The 26,863-nt window shown below is 37.2% G+C and overlaps 1 protein-coding gene and 1 long non-coding RNA gene across 4 annotated transcripts in view; one reads left to right on the forward strand and one right to left on the reverse strand.

Annotated features, from left to right (window-relative positions):
* Positions 1-26,863, reverse strand: part of LOC140521026 (uncharacterized) — a 109,441-nt gene that overhangs the window by 73,164 nt on the left and 9,414 nt on the right. The window contains exon 3 of one of the 2 annotated variants that reach the window (XR_011972756.1): positions 9,725-9,854. The exons of the other annotated variant lie outside the window; for it this stretch is intronic. This is a non-coding gene — a long non-coding RNA (uncharacterized lncRNA). Of the gene's footprint in view, positions 1-9,724; positions 9,855-26,863 lie in introns of those variants that run through there. 2 annotated transcript variants of the gene reach the window in all.
* FSHR (follicle stimulating hormone receptor) overlaps positions 22,788-26,863 on the forward strand; it is a 235,669-nt gene continuing 231,593 nt past the window's right edge. The window contains exon 1 of one of the 2 annotated variants that reach the window (XM_072635612.1): positions 22,788-23,139. In XM_072635612.1, coding sequence (XP_072491713.1) covers positions 22,988-23,139 — 152 coding nt within the window. In that variant the 5' untranslated portion in view covers positions 22,788-22,987. The remainder of the gene's footprint in view (positions 23,140-26,863) is intronic. The other variant, XM_072635613.1, reaches the window with a different exon arrangement.

The following is a 26,863-nucleotide window of genomic DNA, read 5'->3' on the forward strand; positions in this document are numbered from 1 at the left end:
TCCACTGCACCATTTAGCTTTCCCCAATTAATGCATGACCTATTTAAATAAGCTATTAACAAACTGTAAAAGACAAAAATAGCAGACATCAACACAGACCATTTGCAATTTCCTATGGAAGTTTAACTGATATAAATCAATAAATAAAGAAACCCAAAAATTAAAAACCTCCTTTGCCATCAGTTAAACAACATTTATTAAAAAGTACTTATTATGTTCTAGGCCCTATGCCAAGTGCTGGAGAGATTAAGAAAAGCAAAAAGATGCTATCAAGAAGCTCACCCTGTAATGTGTTAGTATGGTGGCCAAAATTAACAGAAGTTTAGATTATAGACCTATTTGTGAGCTACCAACCAATTATTTTAGGCAGGTGCAGTGGAGAGAGTGGCAGGAGTGGAGTCAGGAAGACCTGAATTCAAATCTGACCTTAGATACTAATTAGTTGTATGACCCTGGGCAAGTCATTTAACTCTATTTGCCTCAGTTCCTTCATCAATAAAATAAGCTGTAGAAGTAAAGGGCAAAACGTTCCAGTACCCTTACCAAGAAAAACTAAAATGAGGTCACAAAGAGTTGAACATGACTGAACAACAACTATTAGTTATCGATTTATTGAATGTCTTCTTTGTGTTAATCACTGTTAGTTATTGATAACATAAGAATAAACATAAAATTCTCCACCCTCTATCTATGCTACAGTGAGAGACAACATGTATATATTGAAATAGATGCAAAAACCTATTCAAAACAGAAGTATATCTATTATTAAATAAATGCAAGAAGTAGTGGGTGGAAACAAGTATGTAGAAAGCTCCATTAAAAGGCCCAACTAACAAAACTATCTCGAGAGCATTTAAAAATAAAAATTAAAAGAGAAGTGAAAATATTTTTAACAGGGAAAACATCTGTTAAAAAATATTGTGATAAACTCTCTTCTCCCCTAAAGAGAATGGAGACCCATTTGAACTCTGTCATCACAGTCACCAATGTGCTCTACGAGGAAACAGAAACGATACCAGAGAAAATTAAGAGAGGAAGAACACCTGAATTGGACCAAGTCTATTCAGCGGCAGTTTATGCTGGAGGTAACGTAATTTTAAAAACATTGAAGGATTAATTATCAAGATATTTGAAAGCGAGAAAGTTACCTGAAACTCAAGAAAAACTCAGACCCTCTTGTAACTCTACAAAGCTGATGAAGAAAATATAAATAACTACCAAGCATCAGCCAAGCAGTATGATTATTTCAAATCTCCATAAAATTACATGAGAATAATCTACCCAGAAACTGAAGGTTTCTGTTGGGGAGTTATCAGAATGGAATAGGCAAATTCTTATATGTTCTTTTCTAAAGTACTGCATACTTGCCCTCTATGGGCAACATGGTATTTCTTGTTATTTTTGTTACTGTTCAATCATTTAGTCATGTCCAGCTCTGTATCCCAAGGACCAATTGTCCGTGGGGTTTTCTTGGCAAATAATAACACAAGAGATTATTTCTGTTCTTGTATTTTAAGATGCCAAGGACAAGAGTCGCACAGGATGGACTTGCGTAGATGAGTTGTGATTTGCATTCCTGGAGGGAAAACCTACATTGATAAGATCATAGATACACTACAGGCAGTCAACATGCATTTTAAGTAGTTACTATGTGCCAGGCACTGAACTTAACAAAGTGCCTGGCACATAGTATGGTTGGGGTAAAAGAAATCAACCTCATCAGTTAGTATGGAGAAGAGGAAAATCCTTCTGAAAAATATCTGGAGGTATTATTGTACTGCAAACTTTCTATGAGCCATCAGCATGCTGTGGCAGCCAATAAAGCTAGTACCACCTTAGACTTGACAGCTAGACTTGGCACAAAGGATAGAGTGCTGGCCCTGGAGTCAGAAGGACCTGAATTCAAATCTGACCTTAGACATTTATTTGTTATTTGACCCGGGACAAGTCACTTAAGCCTCTTTACCTCAGTTTTCATCTGTAAAATGAACTGGAGAAGGAAATGCCAAGCCAATCTGGTATCTTCATCAAGAAAATCCCAAATGGATTCACAAAGAGTCAGGCATGACTGAAAAATGACTCAATAACAACAATTTTGCCTTGAGAGAGGTATGGTACCCTAGACCATAGAGGGGAGTGTCTCTCTGGGCGCTGACTTCTCCGATTGGACTACATTCAGAGTACTACATTTGATTCTTGTGGAAAAGAGGGAAAGGAGAGGAGAGGAGAGGAGAGGAGAGGAGAGGAGAGGAGAGGAGAGGAGAGGAGAGGAGAGGAGAGGAGAGGAGAGGAAAGGAATGGAAAGGAAAGGAAAGGAAAGGAAAGGAAAGGAAAGGAAAGGAAAGGAAAGGAAAGGAAAGGAAAGGAAAGGAAAGGAAAGGAAAGGAAAGGAAAGGAAAGGAAAGGAAAGGAAAGGAAAGGAAAGGAAAGGAAAATAATCTAGCCAGTAAAACCCAAGTTAACTGGGCATCTTCTGGTCATCCAAATTTACCTTCCTTTGGAGAGGAGAAGGAAGGGGAGGAGGAAACAGGCAGAAGAGAAGCTGAGTTACCTATTCAAGGCCTATTCAATAAATGGGTGCTACCTCACCCTAAGTGTGTACCGAATAGACTTTGGTTTAAAGGGGCTAAGGTCTCCGAGTTCATCCAGGGCTATTTTCAGTCATCCTGATGCATATCAGGTCACTGGATTTAGATGGCTCTGGAGGAGAAGTGAGACTGGTGACCTGCACAGCCCTCCCTCACTCAAAACAAAGTCAAGTGCAAGTCATGTCATCATTTCTATGATGGCATAGTCTTCTTCAGCAAGGAAGGATGAGCACACACATGCACACACATGCACATACAAGCACACACACACACTCCTTAGCACAATTCCTTAAGGACCAAGTAGGTGCTTAAGTAATGTTTATTGACTTGATTAGCCAGATAATTTGCAACATCTATAGATAAAAAGGAAGAAAAAGCAGTCTCTTCCCTCAAGGTGCACATATAAAATTCAGAAAGAAAGAAGGCCAAGAGGATAGGGAAGAGGGAGAGGATAAGGGAACCCTACTCACATCAGATCTAGATTAAAAAGAGAACAATATATACACTTAGAAGGGAATAAGTCTTCTAAATATATAAAGAAATAAGAGGATGAAGGAATAGAATAAGGGGTGTATAGCAGTGCGTCTAGATTAATGAGAATGGGATAAAGAGGGAATAATGTATATATTTAGAAGACTATAAAAGTCTTCTAAATTCAGATAGAAGCAAGAGGGTAAAGGGAAAGAGTAGGGGGAGGATAAGGGAGGGATGTTCAGAGGCAGGGTAGGTTAAGTAGTGGGAGGGTAGGGTAGTGGGTAGAAGTAAAGTAGAGGATTCAGAAGGGATAGAGAATAAGAGATACACACAAACATAAAATAAAGATCAGGAGTAGAATTTACTAGAAAAAAGCATGTATAGTAATAATGATCTGAGGAAAAGTTAAAGCTAAAATAGATTTAATTAACAGAGAAAAATAGATACTACATTATATGTCAGTCATATTAATCAATATTGTTTCAGACAACTTAAAATTACTAGATAGTATATGATTGGACTATTGCTGTGGTCTAGGAAATGATGAGTTGTAGACTTAGAAAAATAGGGAAAGACTCGGATTTATCAAGGAAGATGTTATCCACACTCGGAGAAACAGGACAAACAGGAATAGTATGGTCTTACATAGACGCATATGAATGTATATATCTATATATGAGCATGATTATAAATAAGTATATGTGTATGTATGTGGGTATATATGTATGTATGTATATATTTATTTAGAGGACTATACATATGTGTGTGCGTGTACACACATGCTTATATATACATTTATGTGTATATATACATATATAGTATGCATATGTGTATACACACATTTACATACATCCATGATTAATTGTAGTCTTCTTGGGGGAGGGAGGGAGGAAGGGGGAGGAAGGACAGAGTAAAAAGTGAACAGCAGAGAGCAAAAGAAAACTTACAGGGAAGCAAAGATGGACAGCTCTGAATACAGCGTGTAGTATTTATTATATGGACTTCTTGAAAGGAACATTTATTGTTGTATATTTTTAATCTTCTCTTATGTTCTGCTGTGCATGTGGCAATACTTTTCTTTTCTTATTCTGTATCTAAGTTTATAATACATTTCTTTTTCTTTTTTTATTGTGTGTTTAAGTTCAAAATAAATTAATAAGAATAAAAAGAAGGTAAATGAGGGGAACAAAGGATCATGCTAATTAGAATGCGAAGATATATTCAAGATCCTCTATTATAATAATTAATAAATGTTTCAGTTAATCAATTCAGCTAGTCCAACTCTCTCATTTGATGAGGAAAAGGCAGTCCAAAGAGATTACATGACTTTTTTTTCCAATATCAGAACCAAGAATTTTGAAGTGAATTTTCTGTTCCAAATTCATTTGCAAGTCACTTTTAATAACTGATCCATTTGAATCTATCCTCAGGTAAAAAAATTTCTTGGATACCAGTGAAAGCTAACTTTTATTCTACAAGGCAGTATTTAGATAAACTTATTTGGGATCTGTTCTCTGTTGCATAGACATGGTCTGAAGGAGAATTTTTAGTAGCGCTGCTTCCTCTTGCATATTATGTATTCATAAAACTCCAGTCTCTTGAAATCAGAGAGCTAGAAGACACCTTGAGAAGTCATACGATCTAGCCCCCAACCTGAGACAAATAGTGTCAAAGGTATCCTGGCCAAGGATTTATTTATTCTTTCAGAAATTTTTGGAGAAGACATCGAGAAGTGAAAGGTGAGAGGAGGCCACTTCTGCTAAAAGGAAGAAATTGACGAAGCAGAGCAGATATACTGAAAAACCAGAAAAGGAAGGTCAGACAAGACTCAGTGATGGGAATGTAAGGTAATGAAGCTAGTAGGAGAGAGAGTCTGATTGGCGAGCCGAGTAATTTTGTATTCTACACATTCTCTCAGGAGTGAAAGCCCAAGTAATAAGGCAATCCATTCAGGTTCAGTACCCCTAATCTCCTCCTGCTTGACTTTTATAACCACATTTTTTACAGCAGCTTCCCTTTCTCATCCAGCAATTTTTGTACCTGGAATTGCCTGTGGGTATCCTATTTCAATGCTGGAACTTGGGGGCACCACTTGTAATACTTTTGGTAAAGCTTGGGCAGATGCAGTCATTTCCTCACATAAGAAGCCCCTCCCTGACATGGATACATAGGAGTAGATATGAAAAATCATAGCTGCACTTCAGTCATGACCTTCAAAGATCCCTTTACCTCATAGAAAAAGGAGAAGGAGAAGAAGGAAGAGGAGGAGGAGGAAGAAGCACGTGCAGTTATGGTTATCCAGTTTGTAATATCCTGAATATCATAGTACAAGCAGGAGAGGGAAAGAATCTTAAGAGATGTTACAATGAAAATTAAAGAATGAATAAGGGTTTGAGAGAAATTAGTTTCTATTGTATTATTAACCAATTATTAAATTAGGATCCAGGCTTTTACACCTGAAAGACATGGATGATTGAGATTAACTCTAATCCACCCAACTAGGAGACTTTACTTCTGTTTAGAGTGCAAAGAGAATCCAGTAAGGACTAGTTTTTATCCTGAGGAAATGAACCCCTGTCCTTGTATTCCTCCATTATAGTTTAGGGTGACTCAGCTGAAGAAGAAGAAAATCAACCAGATTGATCTAGATGGAGATGGATTCATTCCCTGTCCAGATTGCCTGAGGTAACTGAATCTCATAGATCGTCATGTTTTTAGCAGGAAAAGCTGAAAATGTCCATCCCACTTTCTCGTTAAATATTCACCAATCAAGGTTGATTTCCATTTTTTAAGGATTATTTAAAGTTTCAGGCTCTTCTTGTCTTTTTTTTCATTGCCACAGAGAAACCACTGACCTTCAATTTATTGATTATTAGTCTGATTTATACATTTGCTATTAATTATCCAGAAACTCTTTTTTTATTTCATCACAACTTACAAATCCTTCATCTGCACAAGATCAGTGGAAATTTCAAAATATCATAATCATAGAATGACCTGAAAGAGGCCTTATGGATCATCTAGCCTAACCTCCTCCAAATATGATTAGCCACACCCACCTCCCCACACACAGGAGAACAAATTAAATAACTTCTCAAAGTATTTTCAACCCTTATATTCCATGATTGTAAAAGAGCTCAGATTCTATCTCTTTTTCATCTTTGGTTAGTATAAAAATACATGCTTAGTAAAAACATTGGGATAAAGGGAATTGGGACCATTTTGTTTGTTTATAAAGGTTCTAAGTTTGTGTGTACCAGATACTTTTGAATAATCTTTGTGATAGCAAGTTTTCATCCCTTGATCACAACATTCTTCTAGGGATGCTTTGTGGCTGTGAATGATGAAGTATCAATCTCTGAAAAATTAGTTTAAAGACACCTCAATGGCAATGGAGAGAACAGGGACCATGAGTAGGATACATCATATTTATCATGAAGACTTCTGCAGATGTGGAATAAAGGACATTACCAGAGAAGTGTATGGTTAGAAAAATGAGATGGATCAGTCATGGAGCAAGAAGAGTAAGGGATGAAGAACATATCCCATTGGCTCCATTGGTATTGAGGCAAAGACAAAAGAAATACAGAAAAATGTGCCAGTTTGATGGAAGAGTTTCAGGAGAACATGGAAAAGAATTGCAATAGGATGAAAAGTCAAGAATGGGTTGAGTTGGAGACAGACTCTATATTAGTGGTTTTTAAAATGTGGTTCATAAACCCTGGGGTGGGGGGTTTCAGAGACCCTTTCAGAAGATCTGCAAGGTGTAGCACCAGTGTGATATTCAAGCACCTACAGTGGCTATAAATATCCCAGCACAGGTCGGAATTGCAAAAAATTACAGACTTTCCACATGGAGGACAGAACCAAAACATTTATTCAAACACCAAAAAGCCAAAACCCAACACCAGAAAACCAAAGCCATCATAGGAACAAAGAAATCTATACACAGTAATAATGCAGGGGGCACTACTATCTCCAAGCCTCCCCTCTATTAGGCTTCCCACAAACCAGTTCCCTTTAATAAATCACAAATAGCCTCTCTTAAACAAAATCACAAACAAGCTCTTTCACTCATGCTTGCTGCTGCCTGTCCTCTCTCTCCCAGCTCTGTCTGCTCTGACTCACTTCCTGCTCCACTTGTTCACCAAACTCCTCCCACCACAGGGTCTCATGTGACTCAGACTTCCATGTGATCCAGACAGATCACATGGACCTATAATGGATGAGAAAGAGCTTCCCATTTAAATTACCATTACACAAGGTCAGAGCTATTTCTGTAATAATATCAAGACATTATTTACATGTTAAAATACTCTGACCTTTTGCAACTACATATCAACATGGGCCTAGTTTTTCTTCATATATTTTAATCAAAACATGTCACAATAAGTTGAATGAAGAAGTAGATATTAGACTCCAACTGTCTTCTGTTAAGCCAGTCATTAAAAATACTTGCTAAAATATGCAAAACAATGCCACTCAATTTTTTTGTTTTTTGGAAAATGTATTTCTTTTTCATAAACATGTTTTTTATGTTAGCATGTAATGTTTTTTATTTTTAAATTAGTTATCAAATAAGGTTTTTTTGCTCTATTGATAATACCATAAGTGCTGATAGATATAATTCACATAAAAAGCTCTTGGGGTCCTCAATAATTTTTAAGAGTATTAAGGGATCTAAGAGCTACATCAGTAAGATTACAGATCCATCAAATAGATGAGACGCTTTGATAGAACCTTTAGGACAATTCCTTGTTCTGCCTAATCATTTTTTATTTGTCTTGCAATCTCTATTCCCCTCAGTCTAGTTTTGTTTTTGTTTTTGTTTTTAATGTGATGTGCTCTGCTATAGAAAATACTTTGCAAAGTCAGTTTGGTTTTTTTTCTCATATTTTCATGAAGGATAGTAACAATGTGTGTATAGATTCTCATAAAAATTGTATTTAGATGAGAAATTAATCTTATGAGCCAGTAGCATAAATGCAAGCCTGATTGCATGTATTTTGTAATTGTCATTGTTTTTGTCTTTGAAATAATAGCAGTCATGATATTTTTGTTTCTTTTATCATTCTCTCTTTTTTCAGATATCTTAAAATTAAATACCTGCCCATTTTTAAAATTGTGTTATATTTACTATGGATATCTCTTATGTGTATATTGTCAGGTTTGTGGCTCAAATCCTTAGGTGTTCCTTCTGTCCTGACACAGTACAAAGGGTGATGAGGTGGTAAAGTTCAAATATCATTATTTGACTACCACAGATGTTGAGAAGAGATCAATCAATTACCAAGCTTTCATTAAGCACTTGCTATGTTATGGACATTATGCTAACAAACTCTAACTTCTCTTTAATTCTGTGATATTTCATGTTTATTGTCCCTCTTTCAGTTTGATCCAATAAAGCATGAGATGATTAGGATTATTTGGGTCTCAGGCCAAGCTGCCTACTGGTTTGTTTCTCCTTGACCATTTTTCTCTTGTTTCATGGAGTGATACTCTTCAGATTTCCATCATCATCCCAACTAATGTTTATTTCCAAAAGACCTTGCGATCTAAATCCCTAACATATCTCTTCACTTAGCAAGGAAAAAAAGTATTTGCTAGTTGGGTCAGTCTCTAGGCTCTTGCCAATGTTATGGCAACTGTCTTGCAGTGGTCAAAGATCTCTAAAAATAGTGGTACTCAGAGTCAAGAGCTTTACTTTTTTTCTTTTTTTTTTAAATAATTCAGCAACTTCTTTCAATAAGTCAGGGAGGAGCTTCTACAATCACATACGTTGCCTTTTTGTCTTTACATTTCTTCTGATTTTGTTTTGTTTTTACCTGTGTACTAACCACCTGATAGTCTACCTGTACAGAGAACTATTCTGAAATGACTCCAACATTAACAATGATGGCAGCAACAACAATAATAATGAACATTATATGAAACTTGAAGCTTTCCAAAGTACTTTGTATAAATTCTGTCTCGTTTAGTCATAACAACATCTTGGTAAATGAGTACTATGTGTATTAGCATCATTTTGTCAATGAGGGAGCTGAGGGACATAAAGGTTAGTGACCCACTCCTACCCACCCATGCCCACAAAGCTATTAAGTACTGAATAGGCAGTCAATAAACATTTATTAAGCACCTAATATGTCCCTGGTACTGTGCTAAGCACTAGGGATATATAGGATTCGGACTTAGATCTCTACTCATTCCAAGCCCAGCATACTTTACACAATACCACTTTCTCTGACTTATCACAACATCAAGACTAGTTACCAATGGAATTGGTTTCTGGGTACCAATTCAATTCAATTAAAAAAATTAAATGTCCACTGGTTACAGGCACTGCTCTAGACATGGAAAATACAAAAATTAAAATTAAAGAGCTCTCACTGTCTAGGAACTTGTAATTGTGGGGATGTCCACTAATAAGTAGGTAAAATATAGGATTTTTTTAAATTTTTATTTACTTATTTTTGCAAGGGTTCATTATCTCTCCCTTTTACTGTCCATCTCCATAGAATTTTTTTTTAAATCCTTACAACAAATACACATAATCCAGCAAAACAAGTTTCCCATGGTGGCTATGATTACATATATACATATAGATATAGATATAGATATATATAGATACATATATATGTGATTAGGTAACTTAAGACCCTTACCTTTTCAGTCCTCTGGATGTATGGCTCATTATTACATTATTAAAAGTTCTAAAGTCCTTCAAAGTTGTTTTTTCTCTATAATACCATCATCAATGTGCAAAATGTTCTCCCTAGTTTGGCTCACTTCACTCTGCAAGAGATCATAGAGATGTTCCCAGTTTCCTCTGAGATTTTTCATTTTGTGATTTATAATAGAATAATAATATCATATTATATTTATATACCACAATTTGTCTAGCCATTACCCAATGGGTGGGTCTTATCTTATTTTCTAGTGTGGGGCTACTATGAAAGAATAACTTTATTCTTTTTTTAAAATATATGGTTTTCTTCTTTCTTTGATCTCTTTGGGGGTACAGGTCTAGTAGTAATACAGTTGGGTGAATAGTTTAATAATTTTGGGGGGATACTTCCAAAGGACTTTCCAAAATGACTGGACCATAGCTCCACCAACAATGTATTAGCTTACCTGTTTTCTAGCAATCTTGCCAACACTTATCATTTTCCTCTTTTGTCATTTTTGCCACTTTGATGTGTATGAGGTAGAAAGAGTTACTTTGACTTGCATTTCTCAAATTATTAGTAACTGGAGCATTTTTTTTTACATTGGTTATTAATAGCTTCCTTTGAAAACTTTCTTTTCATATTTTTGACCATTTATTAATTGTGGCATAGCTCTTAGGCTTATAAATTTGAACCAATTGCTTACATACCTTAGGTTAAGACTCTTATCAAAGAAAATTACTGCAAACATATTTTTCCCAGAGACATTTCTCTTTTCATTTTAACTGCATTAGATTTGTTTGTGCAAAACGTTTAAAATTTTATATTATCCACATTTTTACTTTATCTTGTTATCCTCTTTATCACTTGCTTGATCATGAGCTCTTCCTCATTCATATATCTGAAAAGTAATTTCATCCTTACTACCCTAATTTGCTTATGATGTCACCTTTCATGGATAAGTCATACATCTACTTGGGGTTTTTCTTTATGTATGGTATAAAATTCTGATCTCTACCCAACTTCTGCCAAATTGATTTCTAGTAATGAATATTTACCCCAATAGCTGAGGTCTTTGTGGTTATTACACACAAGGCTACTGTATGTTTGTTTCTGTATGAAGCATCTCAAAATTTTTGGTAATGGAGAGCATTATTCATAGCAAGTGCTCTTTCATATTCAATTCTCACTATCACTAGCAAGAAGGTATCTGCCCCAGAGGGTGGATACTACTTTTATAGTGATTCTCATAGGACATAAAGGCTCTAAGACTGGTTTCCACAGAGTTGTGCAGCCATAGAGTTTTCTAAAACCAAGAGATATTTTCAACTTGCCCAGTGTTACACAGCCAGGAAACATAAACTCAGGTATTTCTGATTCCAAATATAGTGTTCTGTCCGCTACTCCATATTGCCCAAGAAGGGTCGTATTAGTGGGGACAATGCTATAAGCAAAAACATTTTCCGTAATTTTAAGATATGGTAGTTCTTTGACTATTAAAGGGGCTTCCCTTTAATGTGCATAGGTTTTCTAAGACAAAATCATGCCTTTCATTCAGCTGTAGCCTCTGTTTTCAGTGATCCTCTGGTGAGTTGACACAGTAAAGAAGGAAATGGGTGGGGAGGGGATTCCTTTCCAACCTTTCCCAGCACAAGATTATTAGAGATTGGATTAGTCTTTCAAAGTAGATAATCCTTTATGGAAAGTTGCAGGAAAGCCATCAGTTAAAACAAGATGGTAGAAATTTCTAGGGGAAAATCTAATTTCTGTATGTATCAAGTGGACTTTTCCCAGCTACAGAGAGTTTAGAAAAGATGACATCTCCTTGATTTGTGAAGAATCACCTGCCAATCTCCCTCCTTTCTAAGAATTTCTGGGAGAGCAGCTGCAAGGTAACCATACCTTTGAGAAGCTATACATTGATATCATTAGTAGAGGCATTCCCTTTACTAATGCAATTCACCACCTTCTCTGTCTTGGCGAGTTAAACAGATACTTTAAAATTAGGTGTCTTGCCCACAGACCATGGCTAGGAAGCATCAAAAGCACGACTTGAACCCAGGTCTTCATGGCTGTGAAGCTGGTGTTCTCTCTTTCTGCCTCTCAGCCACCTGATGTAGAAAGGAAAAAAACAAAAGCAGCCCCTGACCTCAACAAGCCTGCAACCCAGGCTTCACCTGTCCCCAAGATTTCTGGGTTTACACAGATGAAGTCCAATCCTGGGGACTAACACCCTCAACATCAATGTTTGCATTTTTTCTTTCTCCTCTCCTGTCTTGTCCTGTCCTCTGGTGAAGATACACTCCATGGCCAAAAGCTGCCTTTTTTTCCTTTGGGTTTACTGGCTACTTTTCTTGCTCAAAGATCAAGCCTTAAACCCATTTCACTCTGGAGCTCATAGACTGGACAACAAGTCCCCACCCACCTAGCACAGAGTGATTGTAATTGCTAAATTGTAATTGTTTCTCTTTTATCCAGGAACCCTGAGGGTCTTCCCCTCCCAGTTTGATTTTTTTGTTTGTTTTGATGTGTTCAGGGAGGACCAGTACCTTTGGTGTGATGGCTGCTGAGTTCTTTTCATGGCTCTTTCCATCTTTGGTGTTCACCTGTTCCACCCAACTCTCACCTGTGACTCTAAGACATGCACGATGCCCACACTCCACTAAACCCTTTTGGCAGATGGATCAAACCAGGCTAAGGGTAAACAAGCGGTCTTAAACCCATTGGTGAGTTAGGGGGCTGTCTACCCCAAGCATGTGAAGACTTTCTCTGGTGGAATGGGCAGATGAGGACAATTTCTTCCAATGGCAACAAAGGCAATTGAAGCAGGTAATGTGGAGCGCTTTTAGCTTGGTTAGACACCAAAGATGCCAAGGTCATCCACTGCAGCCTGAGTCATCAGCAGGCATCTTGACTCTACCATGCCATTGGACTATGACTCTGGAGGAGAATGACAATTTCATGTAACTCTGCCTCACTTAAATCCAATTTACACATGAATCAGAAGATATCACCCATACCATTTTACTATTATGTCTCAAAGTCCTGTGGCAACAGGCAAGTGATGAAGAAGCAGGTACAGATACCCTGGGAGCTGTAGTCACAACCCTGCACACAGGCAGCCCAGGCCATAGGGTCATTTCTCACTGGAAGCAGCAGTGGGACTTGGCAGCCCCCTAGGTGTCTGAGCAGTCTTTTAGGGATCATACTGCTTACTTCCTGGTATGAGACAGGGGATTAGAAAAGGTGCCCTAAACATTGTCTGCTTACCCAACCCTGGCTTGATTACCTCAGCAGGTGGGGAATACCACTATGCAGGTGGGAAATACCACTATTAGGCTGACTACCAAACTGAAGATCTACAGAGCCATGGTGCAGACCTCATTGTTGTATGCCTGTGAAACATGGACTGTCTACCAGCGCTGTGCCAGGAAACTGAAATGTTTCCATTTGAACTGTCTTAGGAAGATTCTGAGGATCACATGGCAGGATAAGATATCAGACACTGTTGTCCTTGCTCGAGCTCAACTGTCAAGCATTCAAACTATGCTTCAGAGAGCACAGCTCTGATGGCCCAGCCACATTATTCAAACGTAAAATGTATGTTTGCCAAAAGAACTATTTCATGGAAAACTGACATGGGGCAGGTGATCACATGGTGGTCAGAAGAAGCGATACAAGGACACTCTCAAGGTCTCTCTCAAGAACTTTGGATTTAATTGTGCAACATGGGAGACACTGGCACAGGATCACTCAGCATGATATGCCCACATCAGAAAGGTGCTGTGCTCTGCAAGCAAAGCAAAACTGAGACAGCACAAAGTAAATGTAGGATGAACAAACTTGGAGTGTCCACCCCAAATATTCACATGGACTATCTGTGCTCAACCTGTGGTAGAGCATTCCAAGCTCATATTGGTCTGATCAGTCACAGTAGGACACACCGAAACTTCACTTTATCATGGTGATGTCACTTTGGTCCTCTTTGAAAAGGAAGGACAACAACCAACTTAAAGAAACCTATTCATTGAATGGGTTTATCTCACTCAAAGTGAGAATGTGACAAGATCTTAGCCTGAAAGGGCCAGGGTCTCACATTGCAACCTGGGCCATCTCCGCTTATCCTGATGAATATCAGGCCACTGGACCCAAATGGCTCAGGTGAATAAAGTAAGGTTGGTGAACTTGCACAGCTCTTCCTTACTCAAGTCAAAATCAACTGAAAGTCATGTTATCATCTTGATGTCATGGGCCATGAAGGACAGATACAAAGGCTCTAAACAAAATTTCTAGGTGTTGTTTTCTAAACAAGGTACATCAAAATCACTCCAAGAGTCCTTATACCATGGTCATCTCTTTGGAGGTCAAGGTGAATTTCTTGTGGTCCCTATACCAAAAAGTTCAATTAATCTTTGCTGTTTCAAGGATAATCCAAGTGAAGTTTCTTACCCTTTACTATGACAAACAGAATAACATGATTAAAATTTATCAAAAAATTCCTCAAAGAGGCTTATGTTCCTAAAATATGACTAAGTATGTAGGGTTAATTACTGGAGATTTTTAGGTCAGCAGGGGAACTTTATCTTATATAGTTGTCATCCAAAATAATCTCAGACAAGCTGTCTGAACTGATGTTACAAACTGAGCAAACACTACAGAACAGATTAAAAGTAAAAGAAAAATATGAACATTTATAATATGTCATAAAAATTCTTTGTGTTCTGGGTGAACAGCTAGGTGCTAATATTTTAGTAATACAAAATCCACGCTTCTCGTATTAGCTGCAATATTTATGTTATGTATAGTAATATATCAGATCTTATAGTACATAAGCGTTCAAGCAAGCAAAAGAAATCACAAAAGAATTAGTCACCTATAAGGAAACATACTGGAAAACTGATTAATAAACAGTTCTAGTCTAAAGAAAAATAAAGAAAAAATTCTAAACATAAGGATAGCCACAAACAAAAACTGAACAAAACCAAACTTGAAACAAAAATGTCAGGTGAAGAATCTCTCTAAAGGGTACCCTCAAATGCAAAAGATCCAATATTTATCCCAAATGAGTGTCCCAGATGTAGTATATGATATAAAGATGTCATCTTGGCCTCCGTTCACACTGTAAGGTTGGGTTTCCAGGGCTTAAGTGGCTACATCTTCCCTTGGGGGTCTAGAGGTAACATGGAGGTTTGGGATAGGGAGTGAGAGCAGTGATTTTTAATGCTATAGTTCATAAGCCCTCACTGACTTCCTTCTACCTATGATTATTGTTTCATTCAATCAATCAATAAACATTTATTAAGTTAACAATTAGTCAGTAAGACAATTAGCTCTCACCCAAAGGTCCATGACATCCTTTCCCACCATTATTTACAAAGTCCAAGGCAAAGTGGGCTCCAGCTTAGGGAGTAGGTGTGGCAAAGGGATAATTTACACCTCCTCATTGTTGAAAGTCTTCAAAAAGTTATACTTCACTGTAGTGTAGCTTTCATGCTCGTTGTTATTGTTTTTCCTTCATTCTTGAAGAGGAACATGGCATCAGGAAGATGATGCCATGCCTTTTAAGTGAATTAGATTTAAGTGAGGGAGGGCTGTGCAAGGTCACCAGCCTCACTTTCTCCTCAGGAACCATTAGGGACCAGTGGCAAAATATAGATCAGGACTACCGGAGATGACCATGCAGTTTTTATGTTACTCTTCTTGTAGAGACTTTTGCTGCCTTTTCTCAATATGTTTAATTTGTCCTTGGCTCCTGGAATAGATAGATACTGCCTTCAGCTGCTGGACACTAATTAAAAAGCCAAGATCCTATGGTGCTTATGAAGGTACTGCTCCACAAGGTATTGCTCCAACCAAATATGGGGAGAAGATAACAAGATCGAGGACAAGGATGTCAGGGCTCTTTTTCTACCCAACAAATGATTCCCTCTCAAGGTTTTGATTCCCTTTTAGGGTTTCACTAGAATGCTCACTCCTCTTGTCCTCCAGATACTCAGATACCCTACTCCTGGATACTACACATGTGATACTCATTTGGGACAAATATTTGGGTTTATTTTTTGGTTTGTTTTTTTTTTTTTTGCATTTGTGAGTACCCATTAAAGAGATTCCTCAAATCATAATTTTAAACAATCCCCATAAAGAGAGTGTTTTTAAACCAATCTGAATAAACTGACTTAGCTGAAATGCTTTTGAATGATTGATGCTACAAATGTACGTCTTCTTCACACCTAATTCACACTTCTTGTTTATTGATTAAATTGAGCTATATTCTCATTTGTTTAATTTATCAGGGAATTGCATCCCTATTAATATAAATATATTCCCTATATATTTATATGAATAACATCCCTATAAATATCAGGGAATAGCATAGTTATATATAAAGTTGGTTACTTTATGGAGTGGGGCAGTTGGGTGACTTATTGAATCAATTCAAACTCACCCTTTTACAAGTAACTAGAGGGATCAGAAAAGGCTTTCCTTGGTGCTTGGTGGGGAATTCAAGAGCTACATGTTGCCAAGTGTTGAGGATTCCAAGGTACAGATAAGTAGATAGGATTTTTCAGGAATAGGGGACAATAGGATGGGATAAAAAGAAGATATGGAATGTGAAGTTTAGCAAACAGGTAAAAGGCCATTTTGCCTAGAAATATAGCGTACGTGATGATAAGAAACATGACTAGAGAAGTAGGCAAGTGCCCTCTTGTGAATAGTTTCTATATTGGGCTAAGTACGGTTCTATCCCTCCGGCAAAAGGATGCCATTGGATATTTCTAATCAAATATATGACTTGATCATATTTGTTTGTTGTAAAATGTGTATGAAGGATGAATTGGAGAAGGGAGAGTGTGGAAACTGATAGTCCAGATGAGAATCATGATACTCCAATTAGGATATTTTTAAGACTGAACTAAAAAGAAGAGGAGTTCATAAGTATTCATATTATACTTCCTCAAGCTCACTTTTAGAGTAGACTATTTCTGATATGTTCCTTTGCAGGGATATTCTTTTTTTGGGATATTGATACTAAGATTTTATCTAATACATTGCCTAAAATAAATCATCAATTATTTTGTCATTAGGTAACATATTGTGTACAGATTTAAGATGGTAGAAATCTGATTCTTTCTATAAGATCCTAGAGATAACTCCTAAACTTGAAAGCTGAAATGAGTGGGAAGAGACTCTTTTTAAAAAGATAAAGTTCCTATATGTTTCTCATTGTCAGACATTGGAAGAGACAGGAAACCAAGAAAGATTCCAGTACTTCTATCAAAGGGATATATCCTTAAAACAACTTTTTAAAAATTAGATGAAAGGAATGAATATAAACCAATAGCCCAAGCTAAGGACAACTTTAAGAGGACAGGAAAAAGGAGAGGACATGGAGTACATTTTATTTCGTTAGTTTTAACATTCATTTATAAAATAAAGTGAAAAAAGTATGCTTCAATTTGCACTCAGAGTTCATCAGTTCTCTCTCTGAAGGTGGATGGGTCCTTTGGAATTGTCTTGGCTCATTGTCTTGATGAAAGAAGCTAAGTCTTTCAAAACTGATCATCCTTACATTATTGCTGTTACTGTGTACAATATTCTCCTGGTTCTGTTCATTCATTTTGTACCAGTTCATATAGGTTTTCCCAGATTTTTCTGAAACCACAATACTCATCATTTCCTATGGCACAATAATATTCCATCACAATCATATACCACAACTTTTTAGTCATTCCTCAATTGACTAGCATTTCTTAATTTCCAATTCTTTGCCACCACAAAAAAAAAATGGCTATAAATATTTTGAACATATAAATTCCTTCCTTTTTTCTTTGATTTCTTTGGGATACAGACCTAGTAGTGGTATTACTGAGTCAAAGTTTATGTATAGTTTTATACTCCTATAAACATACTTCCAAATTGTTCTCTAGAATGATTGGACTAGTTTACAACTCCACCAACAGCTCATTAGTGTCTCTATTTTTCTACATCTCTCTGGTATATATCATTTTCCTTTTCTGTCAAATTAGCCAATCTGATAGGTATGAGGTGGTACCCCAGAGTTGATTTAATTTCTATTTCTTTATAGTCAATAGTAATTTAGAGCATTTTTTCACGTAACTATTGATAGTTTTTATTTCTTCTGAAAACTGCGTGTTTATATCTTTTGACTTTATCAATTGGAAATTGATTTTGTTTTTTATAAATTTGGCTCAGTTCCCTATGTATTTGAGAAATGAGGCTTTTGTAACAGAAACTTGCTATATTTTATCCAGTTTCCTGATTTCCTTCTAATTTTTGTTACATTGGTTTTGTTTGTTTGAAAAATGTAATTTCATGTAATCAAAGTTACTCATTTTTCTTCCCATGGTACTGTGTATCTCTTCTTTGGTCATAAATTCTTCTTTTCTCCACAGGTCTGGCAGGTAAATTTTTCCATGGTCCCCTAATTTAATGATGATATCACCCTTTTATGTCTATCAGAGGTGAGGAAACTTTGAGTAAATCATTTGTTCTGTGAAGTTTGGATTCATTCAAAGACTGCACTTAAAGCCACATGTGGCCTTGAGGCTTACCAAATTAGTCCTTTACTCGTGTGTCTCCCTCTCCCCTTCCTTCTCCTCTGTAAAGAAAGGTAAATTTGGATGGCCAGAAGATGCCCAGTGAACTTGGGTTTTACTGACCAGATTCCTTCCCTTTCCTTTCCTTTCCTTTCCTTTCCTTTCCTTTCCTTTCCTTTCCTTTCCTTTCCTTTCCTTTCCTTTCCTTTCCTTTCCTTTCTTGTCCTTTCTTTTCCTGTCCTTTCCTTTCCTTTCCTGTCCTTTCCTTTCCCTTCCTTTCCCTTCCTTTCCTTTCCTTTCCTTTACCTTGCTGAAGCTCATGCATTGGACAACACTAGGCCGCTGCCTAAGGGCTCTCTTCTGGACCCTCCTGGCTTCAGAGTGATTATCAATAGTAACTGTTGCTGTTTCCCTTCTAGGCTGATATCTTTAAGTTTCTTTGCCTCATTAAAGGGGCCATTCCCTTCTTAAACAGGCCTATTCGCTGAATGGACATTACCTCATCCTAAATGAATACCTGACTAGACCTTGACCTAAATGGACCAAGGTCTCCCAGTGCATCCTGGGTCATCTCCAGTCATTCTGATGAATATCTGGTCACTGGATTCAGATGTCTCTGGAGGAGAGGTGAGGCTGGTGACCTGCACAGCCCTCCCTCACTCAATACAAAGCACAAGTCATGTCATCATGGTCTTCTTCAGCAATGAAGGACAAACACAACAATTGTGTACTGATCTATTCCACTCACCTACCACTCTATTTCTTAGCCAGTACCAGATTGTTTTGGTGATTTCCACTTTGTAATAAAATTTGAAATCTGATACTACAAGTCCATCTTTCTTCATTTTTTAAAATTGATTACCTTGGTATTCTTGATCTTTTGTTCTTCCAGATAAATTGTTTTTATGTTTTTCTAACTTTATAATTCTTTGGTAGTTTGATTGGTATGGCATTGAATAAGTCAATTAAAGTAGCTAGAATTGTCCTTTTTGTAATGTTGGCTCAGCCTGTCCATGGGCAATTAATATTTCTCCAGTTCTTAACATCTGTCTTTATTTGCCTGAAAAAACATCTTATAACTATGTTCATATTGTTTGCATCATCTTGGCAGATAGATTCCCAAGCATTTCATGTTGTCTGCAGTTATTTTAAATGGAATTTTCCTTTCTATGTCTTCGTGATGGGTTTTGTTGATAACATATAGAAATACTGACGATTTATATGGATTTAGCATATATCCTACAACTTTGCTAAAGTTGTTTCAGCTAGTTTTTCAGTTGATTTTCTAGGGTTCCTGAAGTATAGCATTATATCATCTGTGGAAAAATTGATAGTTTTATTTATTCATTGCCTATTTTTATTCCTTCTATTTGTTTTTATTGTCTTAGTGATATAACTAACATTTCCACTACAATATTGAATAATAGTGGCCTGCTCTTTTTGGGAAGGATTCTAGTTTATCCAATGGGATACATGCTAGGGAGGAAAGAGAAATGGAGAAAGTAGAAGTCCGTTATAGTTCTACCTAATTATAAATCTATTAAAATTTTTCCCAAAGGCAACTGAGTATACTATAAGGAATCACACCAAAGTATTTTATTAGATAGAGCATTTATTAAGTCTTTTTACATGACAAGCATTTTGGTGATCACTGAAGACACAAAAGCAAGACAGCATCTACTCTCAGGGTGCTTATAATCTAATAGAAAAAAAGGTAAAAAAAATAAAGGGGAGGGAGAAAGGAGGGAAAGAGAAGGAGACCTTCAGGGGAGTCAGACAACCAATGTGACTGTGGAAGCTAGAAGTAGCAAGTGAGGAATGGACTGCACTTTCTAATTATATGTCAGTTCCAGACAGGGAGACACCAATGATAATTATTATATTGATACATAATTATTTTATTAATATGTATTAATTACTTAATGTGTATGTTAAATATATCAAGCTAAACATTTTCAGCTGAAAAACACACTAAATAATGCATTTCATGAAATATTTCTCCAATGACATCAAAGTACCATTGGAATCAGTAAGTGTAAAATTTTTAATGTATATCCAGGAAATATAAAAACCTGAATAAGTGGGTACTACTTCATTCTGCAAAAGTAAAGACTTATAACATATATGCACTGTTAGCTTTGTCAAATGTAATCATTTATTTACCTTCCAGATAGAACTATTTGTGATGTTAATTCAGGACTAAATCACTGCCACAAGAAGTTACGAAAGGGTTAGATTTAAGGAGCCTAAAATTAATGTTTTGTGTAGATCAGTTAATGAAATAGTAGAAACTTTATAACACATCACTGCATGATGTAATAATTTAGTACCTAGCAAAAAACCTAGAAAAATATGACTGAGGTGGAGGAGGAGGGAGGAAATAGAATTATATTTCAGAAATTCAGTATCTTTGATGGACTGTCAGATGGACAAATCCCCATGCTACAAAAACTGACCTCAAAATATCCTAGAAAAGTCAACAAATAAATCAGAATTAGACCATCATCATAAATTGAGTTATTGACCACAATTGCTTAGGCAAGAGATTGAGTCATAAAAACTGAAGAATACCATTTTAGGAGATGAGTATATAAAAAATATTCACAATCTCTAAGTTTTATATCTTGAGAAAACATTGAGAATATAGAGATCTAGCAAAGAGTTTAAAGTCATGTGTGAATAGGAGGTGCATATGATCCTTGTTGTCCTCTGGGCTATCAACATTATACCAGAGAATGCTTTTGGTGAGGCCAGAGAGGATGAGCTTACATTCTAGTACTTTAATTAAGCTATCAAAAGCTGTTATTTTGTTTATTTGTTCATAGAACCTTAAATCTAAATAAATTATAGCAAGTTCATGACTTGTCCCAGGACTGTTTATATCTGAATCTACCTAAAAAAAAGTGAGATCAATTTTAAGAAGAATGACTTCACATTTTCTTGTTTTCTCTGTTTCTTCCTTTGAATGCATCACATGGAACTCAGTAGACCTTCTACTCCAATTTCCATCAAGGTAATTGTCTCTCCTCCTTCCCTGGAAACAATGTAATGACATATACATGGCAGTGAGCACAGGTCCTGGACTAGACAAGCCCTAGATTGGACCTCAAATTCCTAACTGCCTCTTCTGCTTTGTTTCTTTTCCTTAGTATAGGTAACTTAACAGTGATTCTGAGATAAATTGTTTCTAGCCTTGATGGCAATTTGATGAATTTGAGAAGCTGAGAACTCCTGGATCCAGGACCTGGTTCTCCAGAAGAAGGTGATTTTTGTAACAACTACTCAGAGGAGACTACCTCCATTGCTAGGAGGATGCTACCAATAAAAGGACAAAGAAAGTCCAAGCCAAAATATAATTTGCCAAGAGATCTACAGTTATGAATTACATAGACAATGAAGGTCAGAGATGAAAGTGAAATAATGGTTTGGTAGTCCCATAAAGCTTTTTAAGTTCTAATGTTTGTAAGAATCAATATCCCCGAAGAGTATCATAAGAAAAATGGGTTGTTGTTTCATGTTTTAATCTTTTGTAAGCTTGCATATATGAGTATATTTGTCTTAAAACATTCTTTTAAGGAAGAATAGGTGGTTGCCTTATACCTTAGTACTTTTATAGTGGAGTGCTTATTCATCTGTTTTGGGGAGTCCATACACATGGGCCATCCCTTGGCTTTATTTTCAAAATTGTCCTGTGTTCTATTCTGGGATGGAGGTGTAACAAGCCAGAGAGTGAGAGAAAAGCCTGATCCTCTCTCATTGGTGCCATTCTTTCCTCTGAGCCTGAACCTTTTTTTTCATGAGCCCAAAGTTGGGTCTCTTGTCAGAAAGCATATCTCATCCAGAATAAGCTCAGTGAGTGAACACACAATGTCTCCAAATGGTTATTCAGAAAGTGGGGCAGTCACTTTGTCTATCTTTAAGGCACTATCTTTGGATATTAGTATCTTCACTGAAGCAGAGACTCAGAAAGGTCAAACCATTCATCAGTGCTATAAGTTCATACCAGATGAAATTCAGGAAAAGTTTGGAGACAAAAGCTAAAGCAAGGCCTGGAATCACAGTAGTCAATGACTCCCTGCCCCTTTCTTATTAGTATACAAAGCTGAAAGTTGGCTCTCTACTCTGTACACCTTTGGAGCGCTTCAATAATGGCCACTCTGTATAGAGCCTGAGACACAGGAGTCCTGGGTTTTTAAACTAGCTTTACCAATAATTCTTTGCATGACCTTAGAGAGCTCACATCACCTTTCTTTGTCTCAGTTTCCTTATATGTAAAAGAAGTTTAAACTTCATGGTCTCTTCCAAGTCAAATGGTCTATGAGTTAGGAAAAAGAGGGAATAGTCACAGAGAAGAAAATTTCCACATGGCAAATATGCAAACTATTTCAGACATTCCTCAAGGTTCTATTTGCTTACTTCCTTGGGATCAAGCTGGTATAGAACCTTTAAACAAAGTAAGGGATAAGCAAGGAGCTTATCTTACCCCTCAAACCACTGCTAGCACATAGTAGCAAAGCCCAGGAACTGAAACTGGCAACAAGAAATATTCATCCCTTCAAGGGTCACACAACCTAAATCAGCTCTCAAGGCAGCTTTTCTTTCAGTTGTTTTGTTTTGTTTTTAAGGAAGTTATGCTGAGCCATTGAAACCTGCAAAGGCTAACTACAAATCTTCAAGACATTAGGTGGATGGAGAGATAAACATGGCCTTCCTCTGGATCTCCTTTCTAGTTTTCCTGGGCTCAGGCTCAGGATGTCATCATCGAATCTGCCACTGTTCTGACAGGGTGTTCATCTGCCAAGAAAGCAAGGTGACCGAGATTCCTACAGACATTCCTCGGAACACTGTTGAACTGTGAGTAACTGAGGGAACAGCTGTGTGGTTGGCACCTGGGTCTTGTGTGTCACTGCTATTTTGCAAATCAAACCATTTCTGTCCTTGCTGGAGGCTCAGTAAAAACCAGTTCCCCCTTTCCACATCTTTTGACCAGTTTCCCAAAGATAGGTGAATTAGAGATTCTTAGAGCACTAAAAAAGAAGATTGTAAGAAATGAGATTCCTGAGGAAAAGGGAAAGATGAAGTAGAATGAAATTGAAAATTATTTGGGAGTTTTATTCCATTTTGGTTTTGGAGAAGTCAAAAAATTGAAGATGTTACTTTTGGAAGAGCTGTGTCTGAGTGGAGGAAATAGGACTTTGGGCAGAGGTGGATTCAGAATTGTTTGTCTACTGAGGTTTGCAACACTGATATGGCCTTCTAGAGACAGCCATATGTTTGCTAAATAAAAATGTTTTTTCTAGACTCTCTGAGGCTTTTCTCCCAGGGGGGAAAAAGAAAGCTTTCTCAAACAGCTAGGGAAATGTATTTTCTGCTCAAAATAGTTCAGTTAATATATATTGAGAACCTACTATGCACATGGCCTTTTGCTAGATGAAGGACTTTTCCCTCAACTTTTGCTAAACCACTTATTTTTAAAAGCTTTACTGATATATTCTATTTCTGAATTATTCAATTTTCAAACATGTTTCTCCCCAGTTTTCTACCTAGAGAAGCATTTCTCATAATAAATCACAAAAAGAGGAAAAAAACAGTTCAGCAAATCCAACCATCTTTGACAAGATATGTAATATTTCATTTCCAAAGTACCACACCTCCCCTCCTTTCCCCACCTTCCCCTTCTGCAAAGAAGGAAGAGAGATCTAATTTATCAAATCTTTGCCAGGAACTTTCACTTAATCACTTTTAAAAAGAAAAGAGAATCACATGGGAGGGGCCTTGGAGAGCAGTTGGATTTTATTTTACAGATGAGGAAACAAAGGTTGCATAAAGTTCAGTGACTTGCCTAAGGTGACACAGGTAATAATTAATAATAGTAGTAGTAGTAGCTAACATTTATGGAAGACCTTAAAGTTTTCAAAGCATTTCACATATGGTTATCTCATTTGTTCCTCACAAGATCCTTGAATAGTAGGTGCTATTATTATCCCCTGTTTACAGATGGGGAAAATGAACTTGGGAGCAGTTAAATGAATTACCCAGGGTCACATAAATGGATAAATCAGGATTCAAATTCAGATCTTCCTGACTCTGAAATCCCACACCCTATCTAGTACACCACCTAGTTAATGAAAGAAGTAAAGGTAGAATTCATTCTTTCTGAGCTCCCTCCAAGTGCATTGTTCTGCCTACAATAGATGGCAACTGTCTTAACAGAAAGAACCTACATTCTTTACGGGTTTAAGCCATGGGTCGCACTTTGATATCTGGAGATAGGAAAGTTTTCTCCCCAGGAAGCTATAGCTGTTTCTCATAGAATCCAGTGTTTTGACTCAAAATGTTCCCAGTGCATTCCCTCTGGTTAAGAACTGTGCCCCCCAATACTCCCTGAAATTGTGAATGACTTGATCCACTGCAGAATTTGTTTCCCATGCTTGTGCTGAGTGACCTACCTCTGGGGAATTGTTACTGGGGAGGCTTAGAAGTAATAATCCCATACAGCCCCCTTACCGGATCCAACTCATTCATCAGATTTCCCTAGAATCCTGCATCATAGGAACCAAGGTTTAGAAACGGAAGACACATTGGAGATTATCTAGTGAACCTCCACATCTCTTAGGGAAACTGAGGCCCAAAGACAGTGAACAACATTCTCAAGATTACATAAATTACATAAGTCAAACACAGGCCCTCCCCCAATTCTAGTTAGTGCCCTTTCCATTCCTTTGCTCTGAGTCCTATCATGCTTTCTAGTAGCAAAGTGTGTTTTCAAAGGAGCAGAGAAATGGTTGTCAGTGTATGTGTTTTGGCTACACTGTCTGAAATCAGACAGTAGATTGTGACTAGGCGAAGAATGAGCCTGCCCAAGAGGACAGCTTGGCTACTTTTAGATTACTACAAACCTGGCAGAGACCCATTGTGGCTGAGCTCCAGGGACAAACAACTAACTGGCCTCTCTTAGAGGATGTCTTCACTGCTTCTCCTTTCACTGCTCTCTTTCCAATAATGAAGTCAGGCAGTCGGTATAACCTGAGTCATGGAATATATAAAACCCTTTCAAAAGAAGGATAGACTTTGAGTGCCAGAAGACCCCAAGGATGCTTTCTAGTTCAAGACCATAATTTTGTACATGAGAAAACCATTGATGCAGAGGGTTTGGTAATTTACCCAAAGTAACGTGGCAAAGGGTTATTAAAACACAAATCTCTTGTCTCTGAGTCCAGCATGATTTTCTATGCCGCTGCTGGCAGAATATCCTAGAAATATTTCATGTTAAAACTGAAGGAGTCTCTGAGATCATCCAATCTAACTCTTTCACATTAGATGAGGAAAGTGAGGGCCCAGGCAGGGAGGTGTTTCACCTAGCTCCCACAGTCAGTCAATAGCAGCGCCAAGGCTGCAACCCAAGTTTCCTGAAGCTTACTCTAGGGTTCTTTCCAACAGACTTAAAGTGTTTCTCTCATTTTACCAGTCAAGAAAGTGAGATTCTTCAGTTAAAAGGCAAGATTCAGTTTCTAGTAAGTAGCAGAGCAGAGATCAAAACTCACAGCTTCAGATTACAGCTCTTCATACTACAACTTCACTGTATACATACATACATACATACATACATACATACATACATACATACATATATATATATATATGTATATATATATATAATTTTTACTTTCAGCGACTTGAGTAATTCAAATATGGCCAACTCTAAATCTGGATATTATGATCTCACTTCTGTTCATTACTGAATAAAAATGATGAAATCACACTAGATAGGCTTCCCAGACTGCTTTCTGGAAGCAACAGAGAATCAGTTGCCTATGGCCTACAGTATATTCTCAAAGGCAAGCTTTCTCACCCTCCCCTCCACCACAGTCTATCCCACATGCTCACTGTCATTCCTTCAATGGCAGCAGCTCATGGAATGGTTGGGACATATTATGGCAGAGGCTCAGGAATTCTTGCCTATGCATTTCTAGGCCTGTGCCACCCAAACTTAAAATTATTCTTTGTAATCTCACACTGCTATAAACCCTGTATATAATTACTACATTGACCTCCTGTCATTAGTTCTACAAGGCAGCTTCTCATCTAAATTGTTTTTGTTCACCTTTATGATTTCTTTGAGAATGCTGACAGCTAAGAATTGGGGCAAAAGAGACCAGACAAAAACAAATCAGACCCAGTGCCTTATATCCACTTATTAAGTCAGTTTTCTTTTTTTTTACATGAGTAGGCAATCAACCTAAGGAGTATAATTTCAAGTTCAGTCTCCTCACTTTCACTTCAACCAACTACCACCCCAACCCTGCCAAAGAAAAATTCTTTAGTCACAGGCCTTTAACTTTTTTCAAAGGGAGTAAGTCCCTTGTTGCATAATGAGATACCAGAATCTATAAAGTGCATGCACCTTTGAGAGAGGACACACTATAAATTCAGTTGATAGGAAGATATAAATAACTGATTGCAAAGCCTTACCTAAGAGCAAGTGTTATTGGGGAGAAAGGAAAGAGGAGGTGACAGTGGAAAACATAAATGAGCTGTGATAGGGAGAGGGGAAGGAATATAAAAAACAGAAGACCAT

This window comes from Notamacropus eugenii, chromosome 1 (genome assembly GCF_028372415.1).
Source record: "Notamacropus eugenii isolate mMacEug1 chromosome 1, mMacEug1.pri_v2, whole genome shotgun sequence".
Taxonomy (NCBI): Eukaryota; Metazoa; Chordata; class Mammalia; order Diprotodontia; family Macropodidae; genus Notamacropus; species Notamacropus eugenii.